The sequence below is a fragment of the Lynx canadensis genome, chromosome E2 (assembly GCF_007474595.2).
Source record: "Lynx canadensis isolate LIC74 chromosome E2, mLynCan4.pri.v2, whole genome shotgun sequence".
Taxonomy (NCBI): domain Eukaryota; kingdom Metazoa; phylum Chordata; class Mammalia; order Carnivora; family Felidae; genus Lynx; species Lynx canadensis.
The window spans coordinates 12233365-12251492 of record NC_044317.1 but is presented as its reverse complement, the minus strand read 5'-3'; the positions used below and the strand labels follow the sequence as shown (position 1 = coordinate 12251492).

The window sequence follows — 18128 nt, the reverse complement described above, 5'->3', positions numbered from 1 at the left end:
TTTCCCTGCTTTGCTCATCTTTATTCAGACGCCAAGTCCAAGGGGGTGAGGGAGATGGGCCCACATGATAGGCTCCTGGGATGGGATTTAGAGATTGGCTTCTGGGACACCAAGCCTCCCCCCACCTCAACCTGGGGAAGTAGGGGTACCCAGGGCAGAGAGCTGTAGGCCCTGGACAGGGGAGTCCTGGGTGCCTCTGCCCAGAGCGGATGCCATGGTGGTGGGCGCCCTCTTGTGGGCTTGGGAACAACTGAAGTACACGGACTGAGTGGTCTCACCAGGAATCCCCAGGGTGGGCAGATCTGACTTTGGGGGTGGGGGGAAGCTAGTAATGTAATACACCACACCATAGAGAAGTATAATACAAGCAGAATAATTTCACTTCCATTTCCATTGATTGGCAACAGCCGCTTGAAGAACATGTTCAGAATGTTCTTGGGCCCGGTCCAGGCTCATGGTGACCATGGGCAAATCCTCGGGCTCTCAGCTTCTCACAAACAGCAGTTGGGACAGGGACCTGGGTCCCTGAAAGCAACCTTCTGTAGCCTAAGCACCATCCCCTCCCCAGGCTGCAGTAAGTCCAAGGACAGGCCCAGAATGAGGGCTGAGGATATCACTGGCCACAGGACAGAGAACCTGACGGGGGTGGGAGGGAGGCGGGCACAGGAGGCCATGCATAGGGGCTGCCTGCTCATCTCCACACTGCTGCAAATGGGGCTCTGGTTTGCTTTAGGGGCCCAGGGAAGCCTATCAACGTAGAGTGGGGGATCCCTTCCCACGCCAGGAAAGGAGTGTTCCTGTCACCAGGCACGTGGAGTCAGGCTAAGGGAGCTGGCCCCCAGCAGCAGCGAGGCTCAGACCAAGGGGAAGGCAGGCAAGCCCCCTGCAGTTCTGGGCGGAGGCGGAACTGTTCTGTGGCAAGAAGAAAGGTTCCAGAACAGGAGGTTCCCCTGTCTGGGGGCTTGTGGGCCAAGTGCTTTCAGGCCTTCACAGCACCTTGCCTGGGTTCATGAGGCCTCGGGGATCCAGCATGGCCTTCAGCCGCCGCATGGTCTCCATGCCCACGGCACCTACCTCCTCCTGTAGCAGCTGGCGCTTGCCCAGCCCAATGCCATGTTCCCCAGTACATGTCCCATGGAGTGCCAGTGCCCGCCTGGGGGCGGGGGGAGGTGGCAATGAAGAGATTCTCAGCAGTGTTCCTCCCACCACCTCCCAGCCGCCCTCCCTGGGCTTTGCTCTCACCTGCCCAGCAGTTCTGAAAAGGCCATGACCCTGTGGAGTTCCTCGGGGTCCTCTGGGTCCACCAGCAGGAGGCAGTGGAAATTGCCATCACCCACGTGTCCAAGGATGGCTCCTGGGGGCCCAGACGACAGAGCTGCTGCCCCGGGCCAGCCCTCCCGCTACCCACCCCCACGGCGCTCCAGCAGCGGGCATGCGCACCTGTGAGTCCCTGGGCCTTCAGGTCCTCCTTGGTCTGCACCAGGATCTCTGGCAGCCGGGAGATGGGCACGCACACGTCGGTGGAATAGCCCTAGGTTGGGGCAGGTTTGTGAGGTTCTCCACGCCCCCACCCCCTGCTGGCTCAGAGGTAAGAGGTCATTGTGGTCAAGGCTAAGAACGGCCTCACCCACAAAAACTGTTTTTGTCTAGGCCTGTACCACCAGACAGCTGGCCAGGGGGGGCTCTCTGCCCTGCCTGCAGAGGCTTTCACAGCCCTCCCCTCCGATCCCCGCCTGGCCCCATATGCAGGACCCCCAGCTGCCCACACCGCCTAGTCTGCACTCCGGCTCCCGGAACCCAGCCTCCCCTTGCTGTCGGCTGACACCTTCCGCGTCATCATCTTTCTCCAGGCGGCTTCTGTTCCGTGTTCACAAACCCTAAGCGCACCCTCTCTGTGCCTGTGCCCAGGGCCCTGCTCAGGTGGGGGTTCCCTCTGGAGGGCCTGGCAGACAACTACTCTCCCACTGGACAGTGTCTGAGTAGCAGCTGGGTTGGGGCACTCCTGCCCCCTGTGGGTCTCAGCCTGCTGCTCTGGACAGCAGTGCGGTGGGCCGAGCACAGGGTGCTGGCCCGGCCTGCGGGTGCCGCCTCCACCCCAGCCCAGCTCACCTTGTAGCCCGGCCGCAGGGCCAGCACTGCGTACCAGGCACTGTGCCGCGCTGCCCAGAGCCGGCTGCGCTCCTCAGCCTCCTTGGCCGACGAGAAGTGGAAGGCTCCATTGTCCTGGGTGATCTCCTCTGCGGGGGGAGGCAGGTTGACACGCGGCCTTACTCGGGACCAGCCTGTGCCCTCCACCCCACAGCACCCCAGCACACCTGCTCGCTGTAGCTGCTCGGCCAGGAACTGCTCAGAACCATGGAACTCGAGGAAGAGAGTGGGCGCCACGGAGCAGTTCAGCTGGCTGTGCTTGTTGCAGGCATCCATCGTGACGTCGTCCAGAAACTCTGGGGCCAAGGAGAGGGCAGGTGAGCTGAAGCCCAGACTTCAAGAGGGGCCTCTTCCAGGGAGCCCACCCAGACTGCTCAGTCCCGGCTCACCAATGCGGGCCACGGGCACCGCAGCCTGGAGGATGTGAACAGTGCTGTCCACGGCTGCCTGGACACTGGGGAATGCACAGGTGGCGACCACTGTGGCCTCAGGGGCAGGATGCAGACGCAGAGTGGCAGCTGTGATGAGTCCTAGTGTCCCCTCAGAGCCCACAAAGAGCCCTGTGAGGTTGTAGCCAGCTGCGCTCTTCCTGGACCCCGGGGACACACAAGGTAGGTGAGTGGCCAGGGCCTAAGACGATCGGTTTCCAGCCCCAAGCCTGGTCTGGAAGCCCAGCACTGTCCCCCAGGCCCCTGCCAGGTAGGGAGCCGGCCCAGCCTGCCAGCAAGGCAGATGTTCTTTTGCACAGCCCTAATTGGTGCAGGAAACCTCCAACCCTGGCCCAAGCGACAGGAGTTTCAGAGCCCTCAGAAGCCTGGCCCACCAATCCAGGAGGCCCCATTGCCATGCGTAGAAGACGCTCACCGGAAATGACGGCCTAGGCCTGCGGTATGAAGCAGCTCACCGCCAGGCAGCACCACCTCCAGGTTCAGCACATTCTCCCGCATGGTGCCATAGCGCACGGCATTGGTGCCCGAGGCCCCAGTGGCCACCATGCCACAGAGAGAGGCATCTGCACCTGGGTCTGGAGGGCAAAGTGCAGGCAGAAGGCAGCCTGGGACAGGTGCCCGGGGACAGAGGAGTCCCCTCAAACCCTAGAAACAGCACCGCCACCAGGGAGCCCTCAGGGGCCCGGGGAAGGGCTTCAAGTTTCAGCCTACCCACAGGAAACCAGAGGCCGCTGTCCCGCAGATGGGTGTTGAGAGCTTTGTGGGTGACGCCTGGCTCCACCACCACAGAGAAGTCTTCCAGATTCAGCTCCAGGATTTTGTCCATGTGGGTCAGGTTGATGCAGACACCGCCCTGACAGGAGGGAGGCCAAGGGGAAGTCGACCTCGGACTTCCCTGGGCCAGGCCACATTCCACAGGACCCCATCTCAAGGCTGACTTCCGGGCACTCAGACCAGAGCCCGAGGATTGCGGGTAAGGCAGGCTGGAGGCAGCCACAAAAGTGACAAGGGAGAGAGAGCCAGAGCCCGGGGGGGGGGGGGGGGGGAGTCCTGCATACCTGCACCGCACAGACTCCACCCTCAAGCCCAGTGCCCGTGCCAAATGGGATGATGGGCACTCCTTGGCCGTAGCACAGGGCGGCCAGCTGGCTGACCTGCTCCACATTCTGGGGCCACACCACGGCGTCTGGAGGTTGGCACCTAGAACAAGACGCTCAGCAACTTCGAGGAGTGTGGTACCCTCTGGTCCTGCTCACATCCAAGGAGCCCAGAGGCATCACAGGGCCTGGGGCTGCACAGTGGGTGAGGGATGGGTGTGGAGAAGAGGTAAAGAATGCCAGACCCCCCCAAAAACAGATGGGTGGGGGAGAAGACAGCCCGGGACTCTCACTCCCAGCCCGGGGCTCTGATAGGGGAAGGGGCCCCCACACCTGTGCATGGACTCGTCGTGACCATGCTGCTCGCGGACGGCGACAGCGGTGGACACATGGGAGCTCCCCACAACCGCCTTCAGAGCCTCCACAAAGCCCTTGCTGAGCTCACCCTGCAGGGAAGACACACGCAGCCAAGAGTCACTCAGAGACACCTGGGCCCGCAGCCCTGCCCCTGTGGCGGTCCGGGAGTGGAGGAGGGGCTGCCAGCACCTCTGGCCTCCTCCCCCGCCCCACCCCCCACTGACACCACCCCGGGGTCAGCACAGCTTGGCCTTGCCAGTGGGCCCCCCGGAAGCAAAGCCACTCTACAGGAGTGCCCCTTTCCAAACAGAACCGTCGGGCTCCACGTTTCACTTGGGAAAAAAAACCCTGGGTAAAAATAGGAACCAGATTCACTCTACAGAAAGGAGCATCCCAGGGTTCCATAACGCAGCCAGCCCTCCCTTGGCCTGGAAAGGTTACTTACGTCTGCCCTTCCTCCAAAACTGCCCCAGGCACACCAGTGGATGCGGAAGGACAGGAAGGAAAAACTCCACAGCCTGTCAACTGAGGCGCCCCCAACCCCACATCGTCCTCACCTCCCGGGGCATTGTTTCAGATGTGTCTACATTCGGGAGCCCCAAAGAGGGCGCCTTGGAGCCCACAAGCTTTTCATTTTACACCCCCACTCCACCTGTGGCAGCTGTGGGGTCCTCGGCTAGGCTCGCTCAACACCGACCTTTGGCACAGGGTGAGCCCGGTGATCCTCTGCTCAAGGTCACAGGGTGCTGGTGCAGCACGAAGCCTGGTATAAACCTGGTATCTGGCCCACCCACCCGTAATGGGCTTCCCCCCACCTACCTGCGTCCCCCTGGAGCAGTAGCCCCTCCAGGGGAACAGCCCCCAGGTCGCCGCAGCCCGGAGCAGATTGGCCATAGCTGGGCAGCAGCCGGAGGGGCGTGGGCACTGAGGCCACCCCAGCGCCCAGCGCATTGGCTGTGCAGGGGGCGGGGGCGGGGGGAGGGGGACTGCTTAAGGTGATCCGGCCTTAAGGTGGCCCTGCCAGACCTTGCTGAGTCAGGTGTGGCAGCAGGCACAGGTCAGTACTTCCAAAGGAGAGGTGAGGCTTAGCTAACACACAGCAGGAGAGGATAGCAACCTCTCTCTGGCTTAAAGCTCTGCTGTGGCTTCCCTTGGGCTTTCCAACAAAGGCAGACCGCTTGCCATGGCCTTAAAGGTCTTGCTGGTTCCTGCTGCTGACCTCTTCATCTTTCCACTTCTTTCCAGTCTCCTCTTTGGCCTCTGAGTTCCAGCTTCCGTTAGGGTTCCTATATCCCCTGAGCTCCGCTGACTCAGCTCGGGGCCTTGACACACACCCTCTCTCTCCCTTACCCTGCAAGTCTGGAAGTCTCAGCCAGTGTCACAGTTAGAGGAGGCTTTGAGCAGGGCCGTGAGGAGGGAAGTGCAGGGAGACCCTTCAGGAATGGGGAGGGCATGGAATAGGGCAGTGAGGCAAGCCAGGAAGCCTCCCTGGAAGAGAAGAGCTAAGGACTCACCAGCTAAGTGAAGGAAGAGACAGCTGTCCTTTCATCTCCAGCCTCCCACTGGGTGGATTTCCTAACCATCCTGCAGTGATGTGGCTGCTTCTCTTGAAGCTCTTCCAAGCTCAGTTTTCCTTCCACAGCAAATTTGGAGAAGCATGTTGCTAACATTACTAAGATAAAGCTATTTCCAGCTTTGTTTTTCTTCTCAATTGAATCATGAATACAAACTCCTACTTGGGTCCTTCTACCCAGCCACGTTTGAATGAAATCGCATTTCCACTCTCAATGTGCTGCTTAACTGGCTTGTCTCAAAAAAAAATGTCTCTTTTACAGTTAGTTAGTTCAAATCAAGATCCAGTGAAAATCCACACAATGTGTTTGGTTAATATGGCTCATAAGTGTCTTTTAATCTCCAGCAGTTTCCCACCACCCCCGCCCTTTATTCCATGACATTTATTTGTTAAGGAAACTGGGTCACCTGTTCTGTAGAATTTTCCACATTCTGTATTTGGATGATTGCATCCATGTGGTATTGTTTAATATATTTCTCTAGTCTCTGTATTTCATGTAAGTTGTTAGATCCAGACGTGGTGCTCTCCAGTACAACTTTCTGTACTATGGAATTGTTCTGTATCTATGCTTCCATTAGCCACACGCAGCTAATGGTACTGGAGGCATTTATGGTTGGAGGAGAGATGCCAGGGAGAGTTTGTAATGAACCCTAAGAGAACCACAATGTAGATCCATAAGGTTTGGGAGCAGGGCCATGACATTTGCAACAGAAAGCAATACACTATTCGGAAAAGTGTCCCTGGCCCACTACTAGGTCCTGGTTAAGATGGTGGGTGTGGCCATGAGACATCAAGTGGCCATGTGGCTGGCCAGAGCTAGCCATCCTGAGCTTTATTCTATCAGACTCACCAAGTCATAAAGTCAGGTGGGTCCGAAACAACCCATTACTAGACAAAAGGAGAACAGACAAAATTGGGCAGAAGCCGGGCCGGAAGGCAAAGTAAGCTGTACGGGTAAGTGGCTCAGGTCCCCATGTCGCCCACCATTGCTTGCCTAGCACCTTTTCCTCAGCTCACACCTATGGCCATAATGGGGGACTCTTAGGACCAGCCGATAGAAGGGGGAAGAGTTCAAGCTTGATTCGTGAATGGGTTGGTTCAACATGAGAGTGTGAGCCAACATGGACCAATGCTGCACTACAGCTCCACTTAGGGATAACTCTGAAGTCCTCCCATTTGGCAGAGCTCCAGGTCATGCACCTCATCAGCCCCTTTTGTAAAAAGAAAAGTGGCCCAGGAGAAGAATAAACATAGGCTCGTGGACACTGGTGAATGGCTTGGTTGTGTGGTCAAGGGCCTATGCAGAGAAAGATGGGAAAATCAGGGCCTAAGGGATTTGGAGAAGAGGCATGTAGATGGATCTCTAGGAGTAAGCACAAAGAGTCACACATCGGGGCGCCTGAGTGGCTCAGTCGGTTGAGCATCTGACTTCGGCTCGGGTCATGATCTCGCAGTTGAAGAGTTCAAGCCCCATGTTGGGCTCTGTGCTGACAGCTCAGAGCCTGGAGCCTGCTTCAGATTCTGTGTCTCCCTCTCTCTCTGCCCCTTCCCTGCTCATGCTCTGCCTCTCTCTGTCTCAAAAATAAATAAACATTTTAAAAAATCAGAAAAAAAAAGAGCCACACATCTATCACCTGTTAACATCCACCAGAGAGCATCTGCCGTGGAAAAGACCAAACGAAGTATACAGCATGATTTTGCCGGTTGTCATTGGCCAACCTCTGTCAGTGACCACACCGGTGCTGGCACAATGGCAGTGGGGATAGACACTACTCACGGATTCACCAGCATGGCACCCACTCACTAAGGCCCATCTGGCTATTGCCGCTGCCAAGTGTTCACCCTACTGCAACATTGAATCCCACACAACGTTGAATCTCCCTCAGGGAGACCAGCCGGCCACTTGGTAACAAGCTGATTACATTGGACCTCCTCCACTCTGAAAGGGGAGCAATTAATTTATCTCAGCTGAAATCCACACGACACATACTATGGGTATGGGTTTGCCTCTCCTGCCTGCATGGCCTCAGCCGGCACTATTGTCTGAAGGCTCACTGAGTGTTTGATCCGCCATCATAGTATATACCACATAACATCACCTAACGTCAAACAACCCTTTTTTTGATGGTCAGGTCAGAGGCCAGTGACCTTACAGAGCAATAGGTGGATTGACCTTTGGGAGGTACAACTGAGGCACCATCTTGGAGATGCATCTATTCAACCAGTGCTAGAAGAGGAAGATATTTTTATATAGCTAACACATAAAAGGGGGGTGTCAAAATTATTTTTAACTTTTTCTTTTGAACTAATTTTAGAGTTACAGAAAAGTTGCAAAAATAGTACAGGGGGTTCCTATATGCCCTTAGCCTGATTGTCACTAACGTTTACATTATACATAACCATAGTACAATTGTCAAAACTAAGAACTAGTAAAATATTAATTGATACAGTTAGAGAATAGGTACATTACTAAACTACAGATTTGATTTCGCCAGTTCTTCCATGAATGTTCTCTTGTTTGGGGCGGGTTTTGTTTGGTCCGTATTCCATCATCTCACGCTGCATTTAGTTGTCTCGGCTCCTTTGTCTCCTATAATCTGTGACAGTTCCTTAGTCTTCCCGTGTCTTTCTGACCTTGATATTTTGAGGAGTACTGGTCAGTTACTTTATTGAATGTCCCTCAATTTGGGTTGTTTGATGTTTTCTCGTGAGTAGATTGAGGTCATGCTTTCTGGCAAGAATACCACAGAAGGGATCTGCCCTTCTCAATATACCATATCAGTGGTTTAAGGTGTCAATATGTCTTATTAGCAGTGACATTAACCTTGATCACTTGGTGCAGGTCATGCCTGTGGGGTTTCTGCACTGTGAAGTTACTATTTTTCTCTTTCAACTAATAAATATGTTGGGGTAGATACTTTAAGACTATGCAAATATCCTGTTTTCCCTCGCTTTCATTCACTCTCTTTAGCATCCATTGGTGGATCTTGCCTGCAATAGTTGTTATTGTGGTTATTGCGTGTTCTATTGGTGCTTTTCTCCTTCTCTTATTCCTTCTATATTATTTAATTAGAATTATTCTCTAATAAAGAGCCATCCATTTTCCTTATTATTTATTCACGCAATTATTTATATATTACCAATATGGACTCATGGATATTTATTTTATTCCGTAGGTTATAATCTAATTGTCATTATTTTGTTGCTCAGTTCCGGCTTTGGCCACTGGAGGCCTCTGTCATCTAGGTTTCTCTGCCCTTCAGACCAGCCCGCACCTTTTTTTGAGCCCTGTCTTACTTCCTACTACTATAAGATGCTCCAGGCTGGTCTTGTCTTTCCCCTGCCCAGACCAGCAATCAACCACTTTTCCAAGGACTTCTGGTTCATTTTAGTGGAGGATAGTAATATTTAGGACCTGGGGTTTGGGTGTGAGCTGTGCTCTTAAAACTCAACAATAAGAAAACAAAAACTGTGATTAAAAAATAGGCAGGGGCGCCTAGGTGGCTCAGTCGGTTAAGCATCCAAGTGCAGCTCAGTCAGGTCACAATGTCGCAGGTCCTGAGTTCAAGCCCCACATTGGGCTCTGTGCTGACAGTTCGGGGCCTGGAGCCTGCTTCAGAGTCTGTGTCTCCCTCTCTCTGCCACTCCCCCACTTACTCTCTGTCTCTCTCTCTGTCTTTCAAAAATGAATAAATGTTAAAAAAATTTTGTTTAAATAGGCAAAAGATCTGAACAGACAGTTCACCAAAGAAGACATACAGATGGAAAATAAGCATATGAAAAAATGTTAAACATCACCTGTCATCACAGAATTGCAAGTTAAAACAACAAGATGCCACTACACACCTATTAGAATGACTAAAATAAAAAAAAAAACAAACTGACATCGAATGCTTATAAGGCCACAGAGCAACAAGAATTCTCATCCATTGCTGGTGGGAATGCAAAATGGTACAGTCACTTTGGAAAACAATTTGACAATTTCTTACAAAGCTAAATATAGTCTTACCATATGATCCAGCAGTCATGTTCCTAAGTACTTACCCAATCGAGTTGAAAACTTATGTCCCTACAGAAGTCTGCACATGAATGTTTATAGCAGCTTTATTCATAATCTCCCCAAACTAGAAACAACCAAGATGCCCATCCAAAGGTGGATGGATAAGCCAACCATAGTCCATCAGTACAAGGGAATATTTGTCAGCTACAAAAAGAAAGGAGCTATCACGTCACAAAAAGACATGGAGGAATCTTAAATACATATTGCCAAATGATAGAAATCAGCCTGAAAAAGCTACATGCTGGATGATTCCAAACATGTGACATTCTGGAAAAAATAAAACTAGGGAGGCAGCAAAAAGACGAGTGCTTGCCAGGGATTTGAGCTGCAGGGATGAATAAAAGAACCACAAGGGATTTTTAGGGTGGTAAAACTATTCTGGATGCTACTGTAATGGTGGATACATGACTTTATGCAATATTCAAAACCCATAGAGCTTTACAGCACCAAGAGTAAACCCGGCTGCAAACAAATTTTTAAAAAACCATTTAGGGGGCTGGAAGATCCCAAGAAGGAATGCGGACTGTGACAAGACTATCTAACTGTTATCTCTCTAAATGTGGGAAGCAACCTCACTGAAGGAGGAGTGGGGGAGAAACGCTGACCTAAGTGACTTTGGGAAAGGAGTTTATAAGGCTAATGGGCAGAAGGAACTGCACATAGGTACAGGGGCACGAATTAACAATTCAGATACAATCATGCGTATATACTGGACGGGTTGAGTCAGTTAATACATGGGGAAAAGAGTCAGGTCCCCTGTGCAGAATTCCAAACAAGTTATGTAGATACTCTACCCTAAATACGGGGAGCATATCTTCCCACTCCTTAAATGTGAGCTATTCATAATGACTTCCTTCCAAAGAGTACAGTATGGGGAGTGGAAAGAAAAAGAGTCCCTTTACAGGGGGGAGATCTGACAAACTACTTCAGCCAGATGGCCAAGGTCAACATCACCAGCCATAAATCACGTTGATAGCAGGTACCTGTGCTGGGTTCAAGAGTATCCTCCCATGGGTGCCTGGGTGGCTCAATTGGTTAAGCGGCTGACTTCGGTTCAGGTCATGATCTCATGGATTGTGAGTTTGAAGCCTGCATCGGGCTCTGTGCCGACAGCTCAGAGTCTGGAGCCTGCTTCAGATTCTGGGTCTCCCTCTCTCTCTGCCCCTCCCCCACTCACACTCTGTCTCTCTCTGTCTCTCAAAACTGAATAAACTTTAAAAAAAAGAGTACCCTCCCAAAGTTCAAGTCCTTCCCCCAACCTCAGATTTTGACTTTATTTGGAAATTCGGTATCGCAGATGTAATTAGTTAAGATGAGGTGATTCTGGAGTAGAGTTGGCCTTTAATCCAACGACTGGTGTCCTGTAAGAAGAGAAGAGACAGAGACACAAGAGCTGAGAATGTCATGTGACAATGCAGCAGCACGCTAAAGAAGCTAGGGAGCCCACTGACATAGAAGCAAGGAAGGATTTTTCCAGAGGCTTCACATGCGGCATGGCCTCGCCCACACCTTGATTTCAGATTTCCAGGTTCCAGAACTATGAGAATAAATTTATGTTGCTTTCAGCCAGTTTGTGGTACTTTGTTATGACAGTGTTAGGAAACTGATACTTACCCTTGATGTGATATGAGGAAAATGGTCCTTTACCTCTGAGCATTTCCTCTCCAGAACCCATAACTCCTGTCTAATCATGAGAAAAACACCAAGCAAATGCCAATAATGCAGCAGTCTACAAAACACCTGACTAGTACTCCTCAAAACCATCAAAGTCATCAAAAACACGAAAAATCAAAGCAACTGTGCCATCTAAGAAGGGCCTATCTTAGTCCAGTAGAGCTGCTGAATCCATCACCAACCGCAAACGTGTATTTCTCCCAGTTCCAGAGGCCAGGGAAGTTCTGGGCTTTAGTCCTTCCATTTGTAAACAGAGGTATTTGGACCAGTAGACCCCCCGATCCATTCCCTTTCTGGATCAACTCACAAAAAATAGAAATCTTTGATTCAACTGCTTAGTTTTATAAGCACTCTGCCCAACAGTACTCATACCCATGTCTTTCTGACCCCTATGAAAGTATCTCTACATCCTCTGTACAACTAATGCATCCAGTGCTAGAACTTACTCGGCGCGACTGGGGCTTTTTGGCAGGCCTAAGACCCGGCCAGGAGGAGAAATGGACTGAAGAGGCAGCTCCCTCTGATGCAAGACACAGGGTGCCACTGGTTCCCCTCAGGTGGACAGGGGTGACACTGCCACATTCAGGATGCCTAGGCCGTGCCTGATACCTTCAGGTGGATAGGACTGCAGAATTGGAGGCTCCTGGTCACAGCTGTGTTACAGACATCGTAAGTTCCTGCCCCCGTCGTTCTTTTATTCCTCATCTATGCTAAGCATAGTCCTGGAAAGGCAGAGAGAATGAAGCAGTCCCTGTACGCCCCTGGGGGGTCCTTGGGCGAAAACTTTCTGAGCCATTGGCCATGTGAGGAATCCTTCACTCATCAGGGAGAACAATAGACCTGTCAGATGCTCAGTAAGATAACTGGATTTTGCCAGGTTCAGGCTCTTCCATTTTTGTTTAATTTTTATTGAAAATGAAGGAACGAAAGCATGAGGTATTCACTTTGCTCCGATTCGGGAGAATTTTTTGCGAGCTTCCTGCTCTGTAACTTTGCCATGAGAAAAACAGGTGGAAGGCCACTTCTCAGAGCCCCCAGACTCTGAGCTGTGGTCAGCGGTCATTCCCTTCCATCCTCTCGGGTATGAAAGAGGGAGGCAGGCCGGCCTGCTGGGGCGATCGGAAACCAGATGGAATGGTGTTGTCAGCCGCTGGAAATAACCGAGGACATCTGCCAGTCGGGGGGTCTGATTGTAGAGTCTCCGAATTAGGATCATGGAGCCTGACACCTGATTGTGGAGTCTTGGCTCAAACCACACCTGCTCAGTCAAGCCTTTTCTAGCCAGTCTGTTCCCAGATGCACCCCGTGGGGCACCTCCTCAGGGGTGAATGCCATCTGACACACTTCCTATTTTGCTTTCTGTTTACTGCCTGCCCCCCCCCCCCCACCTGGAATATAAGCTCACAAACGGAGGGAGTGTTGTGTCCTTCACAGCTGTGCTTTCCCAGGTGCTTGATAAACCTTGACCGCAGGAATGCTGAATCAAGGAGTAGAAAATAAAGACACCTGGTGGAGGAACTGAACCTGTCTCTCAGCACCTTAAAAAAAAGAATCGTGGGGCGTCTGGGTGGCGCAGTCGGTTAAGCGTCTGACTTCAGCCAGGTCACGATCTCGCGGTCTGTGAGTTCGAGCCCTGCGTCAGGCTCTGGGCTGATGGCTCAGAGCCTGGAGCCTGTTTCTGATTCTGTGTCTCCCTCTCTCTCTGCCCCTCCCCCGTTCATGCTCTGTCTCTCTCTGTCCCAAAAATAAATAAACGTTGAAAAAAAAATTTTTTTTAAAAGAAAAAAAAAAAGAATCGTTTTAACCCCTGGAAAGGAGTAGAGAACCGCCGTTAATTTGGGGCCAGAAATTCTTCCTAAAGATTGACCTTCTCAGATTTGAAGTCCAGATGAAGGAACAGAAAGTTGACAGTTAAATTCCAAGGTGATCGGGGAAAATCTGAATGTGGAAATTCTGCAGAATAGCACAGTGTTTTCAACATATTAATGGCAAAGAAAAGAAAAAAAGGTATGGAGGCGGAGGAAACCTGCGTATTAAAAGACACCGATCTTAGGACGTGGACTCATTTGGATCTTGAGTTTCGACAATCTGAAGAACTATGTGATGTTTATGAAAAGAATCTGGAAATATGAACACCAGCTGGATATTTGAATACTATTAAGGAAACGATGCTATTTTTTTTTTTTTTTTTTTAGGTGTGATAATGCCACACAAAGATTGTGCTGTCAATGTAGTCTGCAGACTCCTGGGGTCTTTAAGACAGTGGCAGGAGATCCAGAAGGTCAAGATTACTTTAATAATAATGCTTAGACATTGTTTTCCTATTTCATTGAACTGACATTCAGTATCAGTTTCGCACTGATGGTGCAAAAGCATTTGGAGGAGAGGGGGGAGCTGCTGGTGCCCCAGCAGGATTCCAGAGAGCGGCACCAAACTGAACTGGCCGTCATTGCCTTCTGCGTTCTCACGCAATTACAGAGGAGAAGGGCTAGTTTCACTGAAAAATGACCTTACTGGAGCAGTAACAATTTAATGGTGTTAGGCCTCGAACTTTGTATCTTTTTGCCACTCTGATGAAACGGGAAGTATGCAGGAGTATTTCTGCTGCACACAGGAGCACGATGTTTGTCTCCAGGAAGATCACTTGTGCAGTCGTTGGAGTGGTGAGCTGCACTAGCGGCTTTTCTCACGAAACACCATTTTTACTTGATTGGCTGACAAAGGAAGCCTGGGTGTTTGGCAGGCACTTTCTCAAAAATGAATGAAGTGAGCTGTCGCTTCAAGGAAAGCAACTGATTATATTTGTTGCCCGAGGGAAAAATGAGCTTTCAGGTGAAAATTAGAATTTTGGCCAGAACTTGGGACACCTGGGTGGCTCAGTCGGTTAAGCGTGCGACTTCAGCTCAGATCATGATCTCATGGTTTGTGAGTTTGAGGACCGCATCGGGCTCTGTGCTGACCGCTCAGAGCCTGGAGCCTGCTTCGGATTCTGTGTCTCCCTCTCTCTCTGACCCTCCCCTGCTCATGCTCTGTCTCTCTCTGTCTCAAAAATAAATAAAAACATTAAAAGAAAAATTTTTAGAAGAATTTTGGCAAAAACATGTATCAGCTTCCCCAATGCTTAAAACTTTTCTGATGAGACCAATGGTGATATTAGTGTGGTCCTTTGATACTATGTAATAAAATGTATCAATACTTGAAAGATCTTAATGCCTCCGTGAGCCAGTTATTTTTCAAACGACCAAGGCATGATGTTACAAAATCGTGCCTGGATAAATGATCCAAAGTGCCAGAAAGACTAATGGATTTTAATGTAACAGAGTACTATAGTTCATTCATAAGGTCATGTGTTGTGATATATGATCTCTGCCCCACGGTAATGTCTTTTGAGCAAGTTAACAGAAATAAAACCTTTTTTTGTTAATGTTGATGAACAAACCACACTATTATTTATGTGCTCCACTTTATTTTTTTAATTTGAGAGAGAGAGCGAGTGAGTGTGAGTAGGGGAGGGGCAGAGGGAGAGGGAAGGAGAATCTCAAGCAAGTTCTAAGTTCAGGGTTCAGTGCTCAGTGCTTGTCAAAGAGCTGGACGAGGGGCTCAATCCAGAGCTCTGTCCCAGGTCCCCAGGATCATGATTTAAGCCGAAATCAAGAGTGAGGCACTCGACTGCCTGAGCCACCCAGGCACTCCTATGTACTCCACTTTAAATAGTCACTACTATTACAGTGAAAATCCGTTTACATCTGGGGCAACTGGCTGGCTCAGTTGGTAGAGCATGCAACTCTTGATCTCATGGTTATAAGTTCAAGCCCCACGTTGTATGGAGAGATTACTTTAAAAAAAAAAATCCCTTTACATCCTTTGGCAGGGCCATCCAAGTATGTACTTAATGCTGGTGCCAGTGTCTGTCAGGACAGAAGTAGATATTACACCACACTTGGAAGGAGATCCAGTGACCTGTGGGATACACCGAGTAATGGACTGGGAAGCCAGCCCTCCCTGAAATGTCGGTGGAAAGTCAAAAAAAATTATAAGCAACATTTAAATTAAAATATGCAATGTGTTTTCCCAAAACTTTCTCTGCCCCAGTCATTTATTCCTAAGAGAAAATTAATAGAAAATAATGTGGTTTTGAATTTTTCAGGATCCTGAGAAGCAGTCCACACCCGGCAGCATTCTGTGCTGTTAAGCATAAGGCGGCAGGAGAATTTATTTTATGTGTGCATATGGGGGGTGGGGGATCTTCCTTCTTTTTGTACATTCCAGTACTTAGTCTTTTCAAAACATGCATAATTTTGACAAAAATAGTATCACACTCTACATACTCTTGTGGGATCTACATTTTGTAAATTTCTCAGTATATTAGACACCTCCCCCATGTAGTCAGTGTACATTATCATTTTCAGTGCCTTCCAAGTTCTATTCAGATATCACTACAATTGATTTTACTTGCATCTGTTGAAATATTGTTAGTTTGTTTCCAATGTTTTGCAAATATAAGCTACAACATGAGGACACGCTTGTATGTACACACTTGTACACGATTGAGGATTATGATAATTAACACATTTTTAATTTTGATTCAGTGAGGCCTTCAGAAAGATTTTTAACATATTACACCCCTACCAGAAGTGTATGAAAATATTTTTACAAATTATTCCCACCCTGGGTATCATTATTGTTTTAAATATTGGCCAAACTTATAGGTCCAAAAGATATTACGTACATTATAATGCTGATTTTTAGTAAAGAGAAACATTTTTTTAAGTTTTATTTTTGAGAGAGAGAGAGAGAGCAAGAATGGGGGAGGGCAGAGAGAGAAGGACAGAGAAAATCCCAAGCAGACTCTGACCTAAAAGTGTGGAGCCCCAAAGCAGGGCTCAAACTCAGGAACCATGATTTCAGATCAGGGTCTGAGCTGAAATCAAGAGTCGGTTGCTTAACTAACTGAGTCACCCAGGTGTCCCCAAGAGAAACATTTTTGATAAATTTATTGTTCTATGTGCTTCCTCTTTAATTGGCCATTCATATCCTTATTTTTCTTACTGTGATTCGATGAACTTGTGAGAATTTATAAATTAAATTCCTTATTCTTTTATACATGTACCACATATATTTTTCCAGTTTGTCTTTAACTTTGCTTAAAGCATTTTTTTTCCCAGGATTTAATTTTCTCTGTAGTTGAATTTGTCCATTGTTTCCTTTATGATTTCTGACTTTGGTGTCATACCTTCTCACCCAAAGAATATAAAAAACATTCCATTTTTCTTCCCTCGTTCCTTTCCTTCCTCTTCCCTCCTTCCTTCCCTTCTTTCTTTCTTCTTTCTTCTTTCTCTCTTTCTTCCTTCCTTCCTCTTTCTTTCTTTCTTTCTTTCTTTCTTTCTTTCTTTCTTTCTTTCTTTCTTTCTTTCTTTCTTTCCTCTCATCTCTACACCCAACATGGGCTCCAACTCACAACCCGAGGTCAAGAGTTGCATGCCCTTCTGACTAAGCCAGCCAGATGCACCCTTCCTCCCCCATCATGTCTTTAAAACCTTGATGGCTTCCACTTTAAAATTTAAATCTTGAATCCACAGCCACTCGGGAAAACAGAATGGAGGTTCCTCAAAAAGTTAAAAATAGAACTACCCTACGACCCAGCATTTGCACTACTAGGTGTTTACCCAAAGTATACAAAAATACTGAATCAAAGGGGCACATCATGCATACACTCCAATGTTTATAGCAGCACTATCCACAATAGCCAAATTATGGAAAGAGCCCAAATGTCTATCAATTGATGAATGGATTAAGAAGATGTGGTATGTATGTGTGTAGGTACATACTCACAGTGGAATGTTACTCAGCCATAAAAAAGAATGAAATCTTGTCATTTGCATCGAGGTAGATGGAGCTAGAGTGTATTATGCTAAGGAAAATAAGTCAAAGAAAGACAAATATCATATGATTTCACTCTTATTTTTATAAGAAACAGAACAGATGAACATAGGGGAAGGAATTTTTTTTTAAAAAGAGAGCGAGGCAAACCATGAGAGACTCTTAACTATAGAGAACAAATGAGAGTTGCTGGAGGGGAGGTGGGCGGGGAAGGAGCTAAATGGTTGATGGGAATTAAGGAGGGCACTTGTTATGATGAGCACTGGGTGTTGTTACATGTAGGTGATGAATCACCAAATTCTACTCCTAAAACCAATATTACAGTATATGTTAACTACCTAGATTTAAATAAAAACAAACAAATAAATCTAGTGTGCAGTCTTGAGAGCTAACATTTTAAACATTTTTTCCTTTGAATTGTTAAGTAGTAGTCCAAGAATGATGAATATTCCAGTCTCTCACTAGTATTCATTAATTTGTGTAATGTATTTCTATATCTAGTAGTTATTAGTCTCTCTTTTAAAAAAAAAATGTCCCAAATATTGTTTTTCTTCCTGATGAAGTATGATATTATTCCATCAAACAAACAAGCAAAATAATCAAAACAGTGCAAATAGTAAATAACAAAAATGCCTTTCAGAGAATTTGATTTTTATGAATTTAGAGTTATGTATCCATCACTTCCATCCAGTATATAATTTTTTAATTCTGATAAAATATACATAACATGAAGTTTACCATTTTACCCCTTTTTAAGCATACAATTCCGTGGCTTTAAGCATATTCACAGTGCGGTATGGCCACCACCACTCTCCCACACAGAAGCTCCCTGCCCAGTGTGAGCTAACCCTCCACGCCTCCCTCCCTTGAGTCCCTGGTAATTTCTATTC

The 18128-nt window shown here is 48.4% G+C and overlaps 1 protein-coding gene across 1 annotated transcript; it reads right to left on the bottom strand.

The window, feature by feature from the left end:
• LDHD (lactate dehydrogenase D) lies at window positions 1–4971 on the bottom strand. Its single transcript, XM_030299724.2, has 11 exons — window positions 4871–4971; window positions 4028–4140; window positions 3656–3797; window positions 3309–3450; window positions 3013–3172; window positions 2538–2737; window positions 2316–2444; window positions 2110–2237; window positions 1441–1531; window positions 1243–1354; window positions 1–1153 (listed from the first exon to the last, which is right to left on the bottom strand). Exons 1-11 carry the CDS (start codon window positions 4943–4945, stop codon window positions 988–990), a joined length of 1458 nt encoding a protein of 485 aa, XP_030155584.1. The 5' UTR covers window positions 4946–4971; the 3' UTR covers window positions 1–987.
• Window positions 4972–18128: the final 13157 nt, after the last annotated feature.

Bases quoted from the DNA above. Each gene is read 5' to 3' on its own strand.
- LDHD (XM_030299724.2), bottom strand. From the start codon at position 4,945: ATGGCCAATCTGCTCCGGGCTGCGGCGACCTGGGGGCTGTTCCCCTGG. The intron at 4,141-4,870 runs GTAGGTGGGGGG...TCTTCCCTGCAG, and splicing joins ACTGCTCCAGGGGGACGCAG to GGTGAGCTCAGCAAGGGCTT. The intron at 1,154-1,242 runs GTGAGAGCAAAG...CCCCGCCCCCAG, and splicing joins TTTTCAGAACTGCTGGGCAG to GCGGGCACTGGCACTCCATG.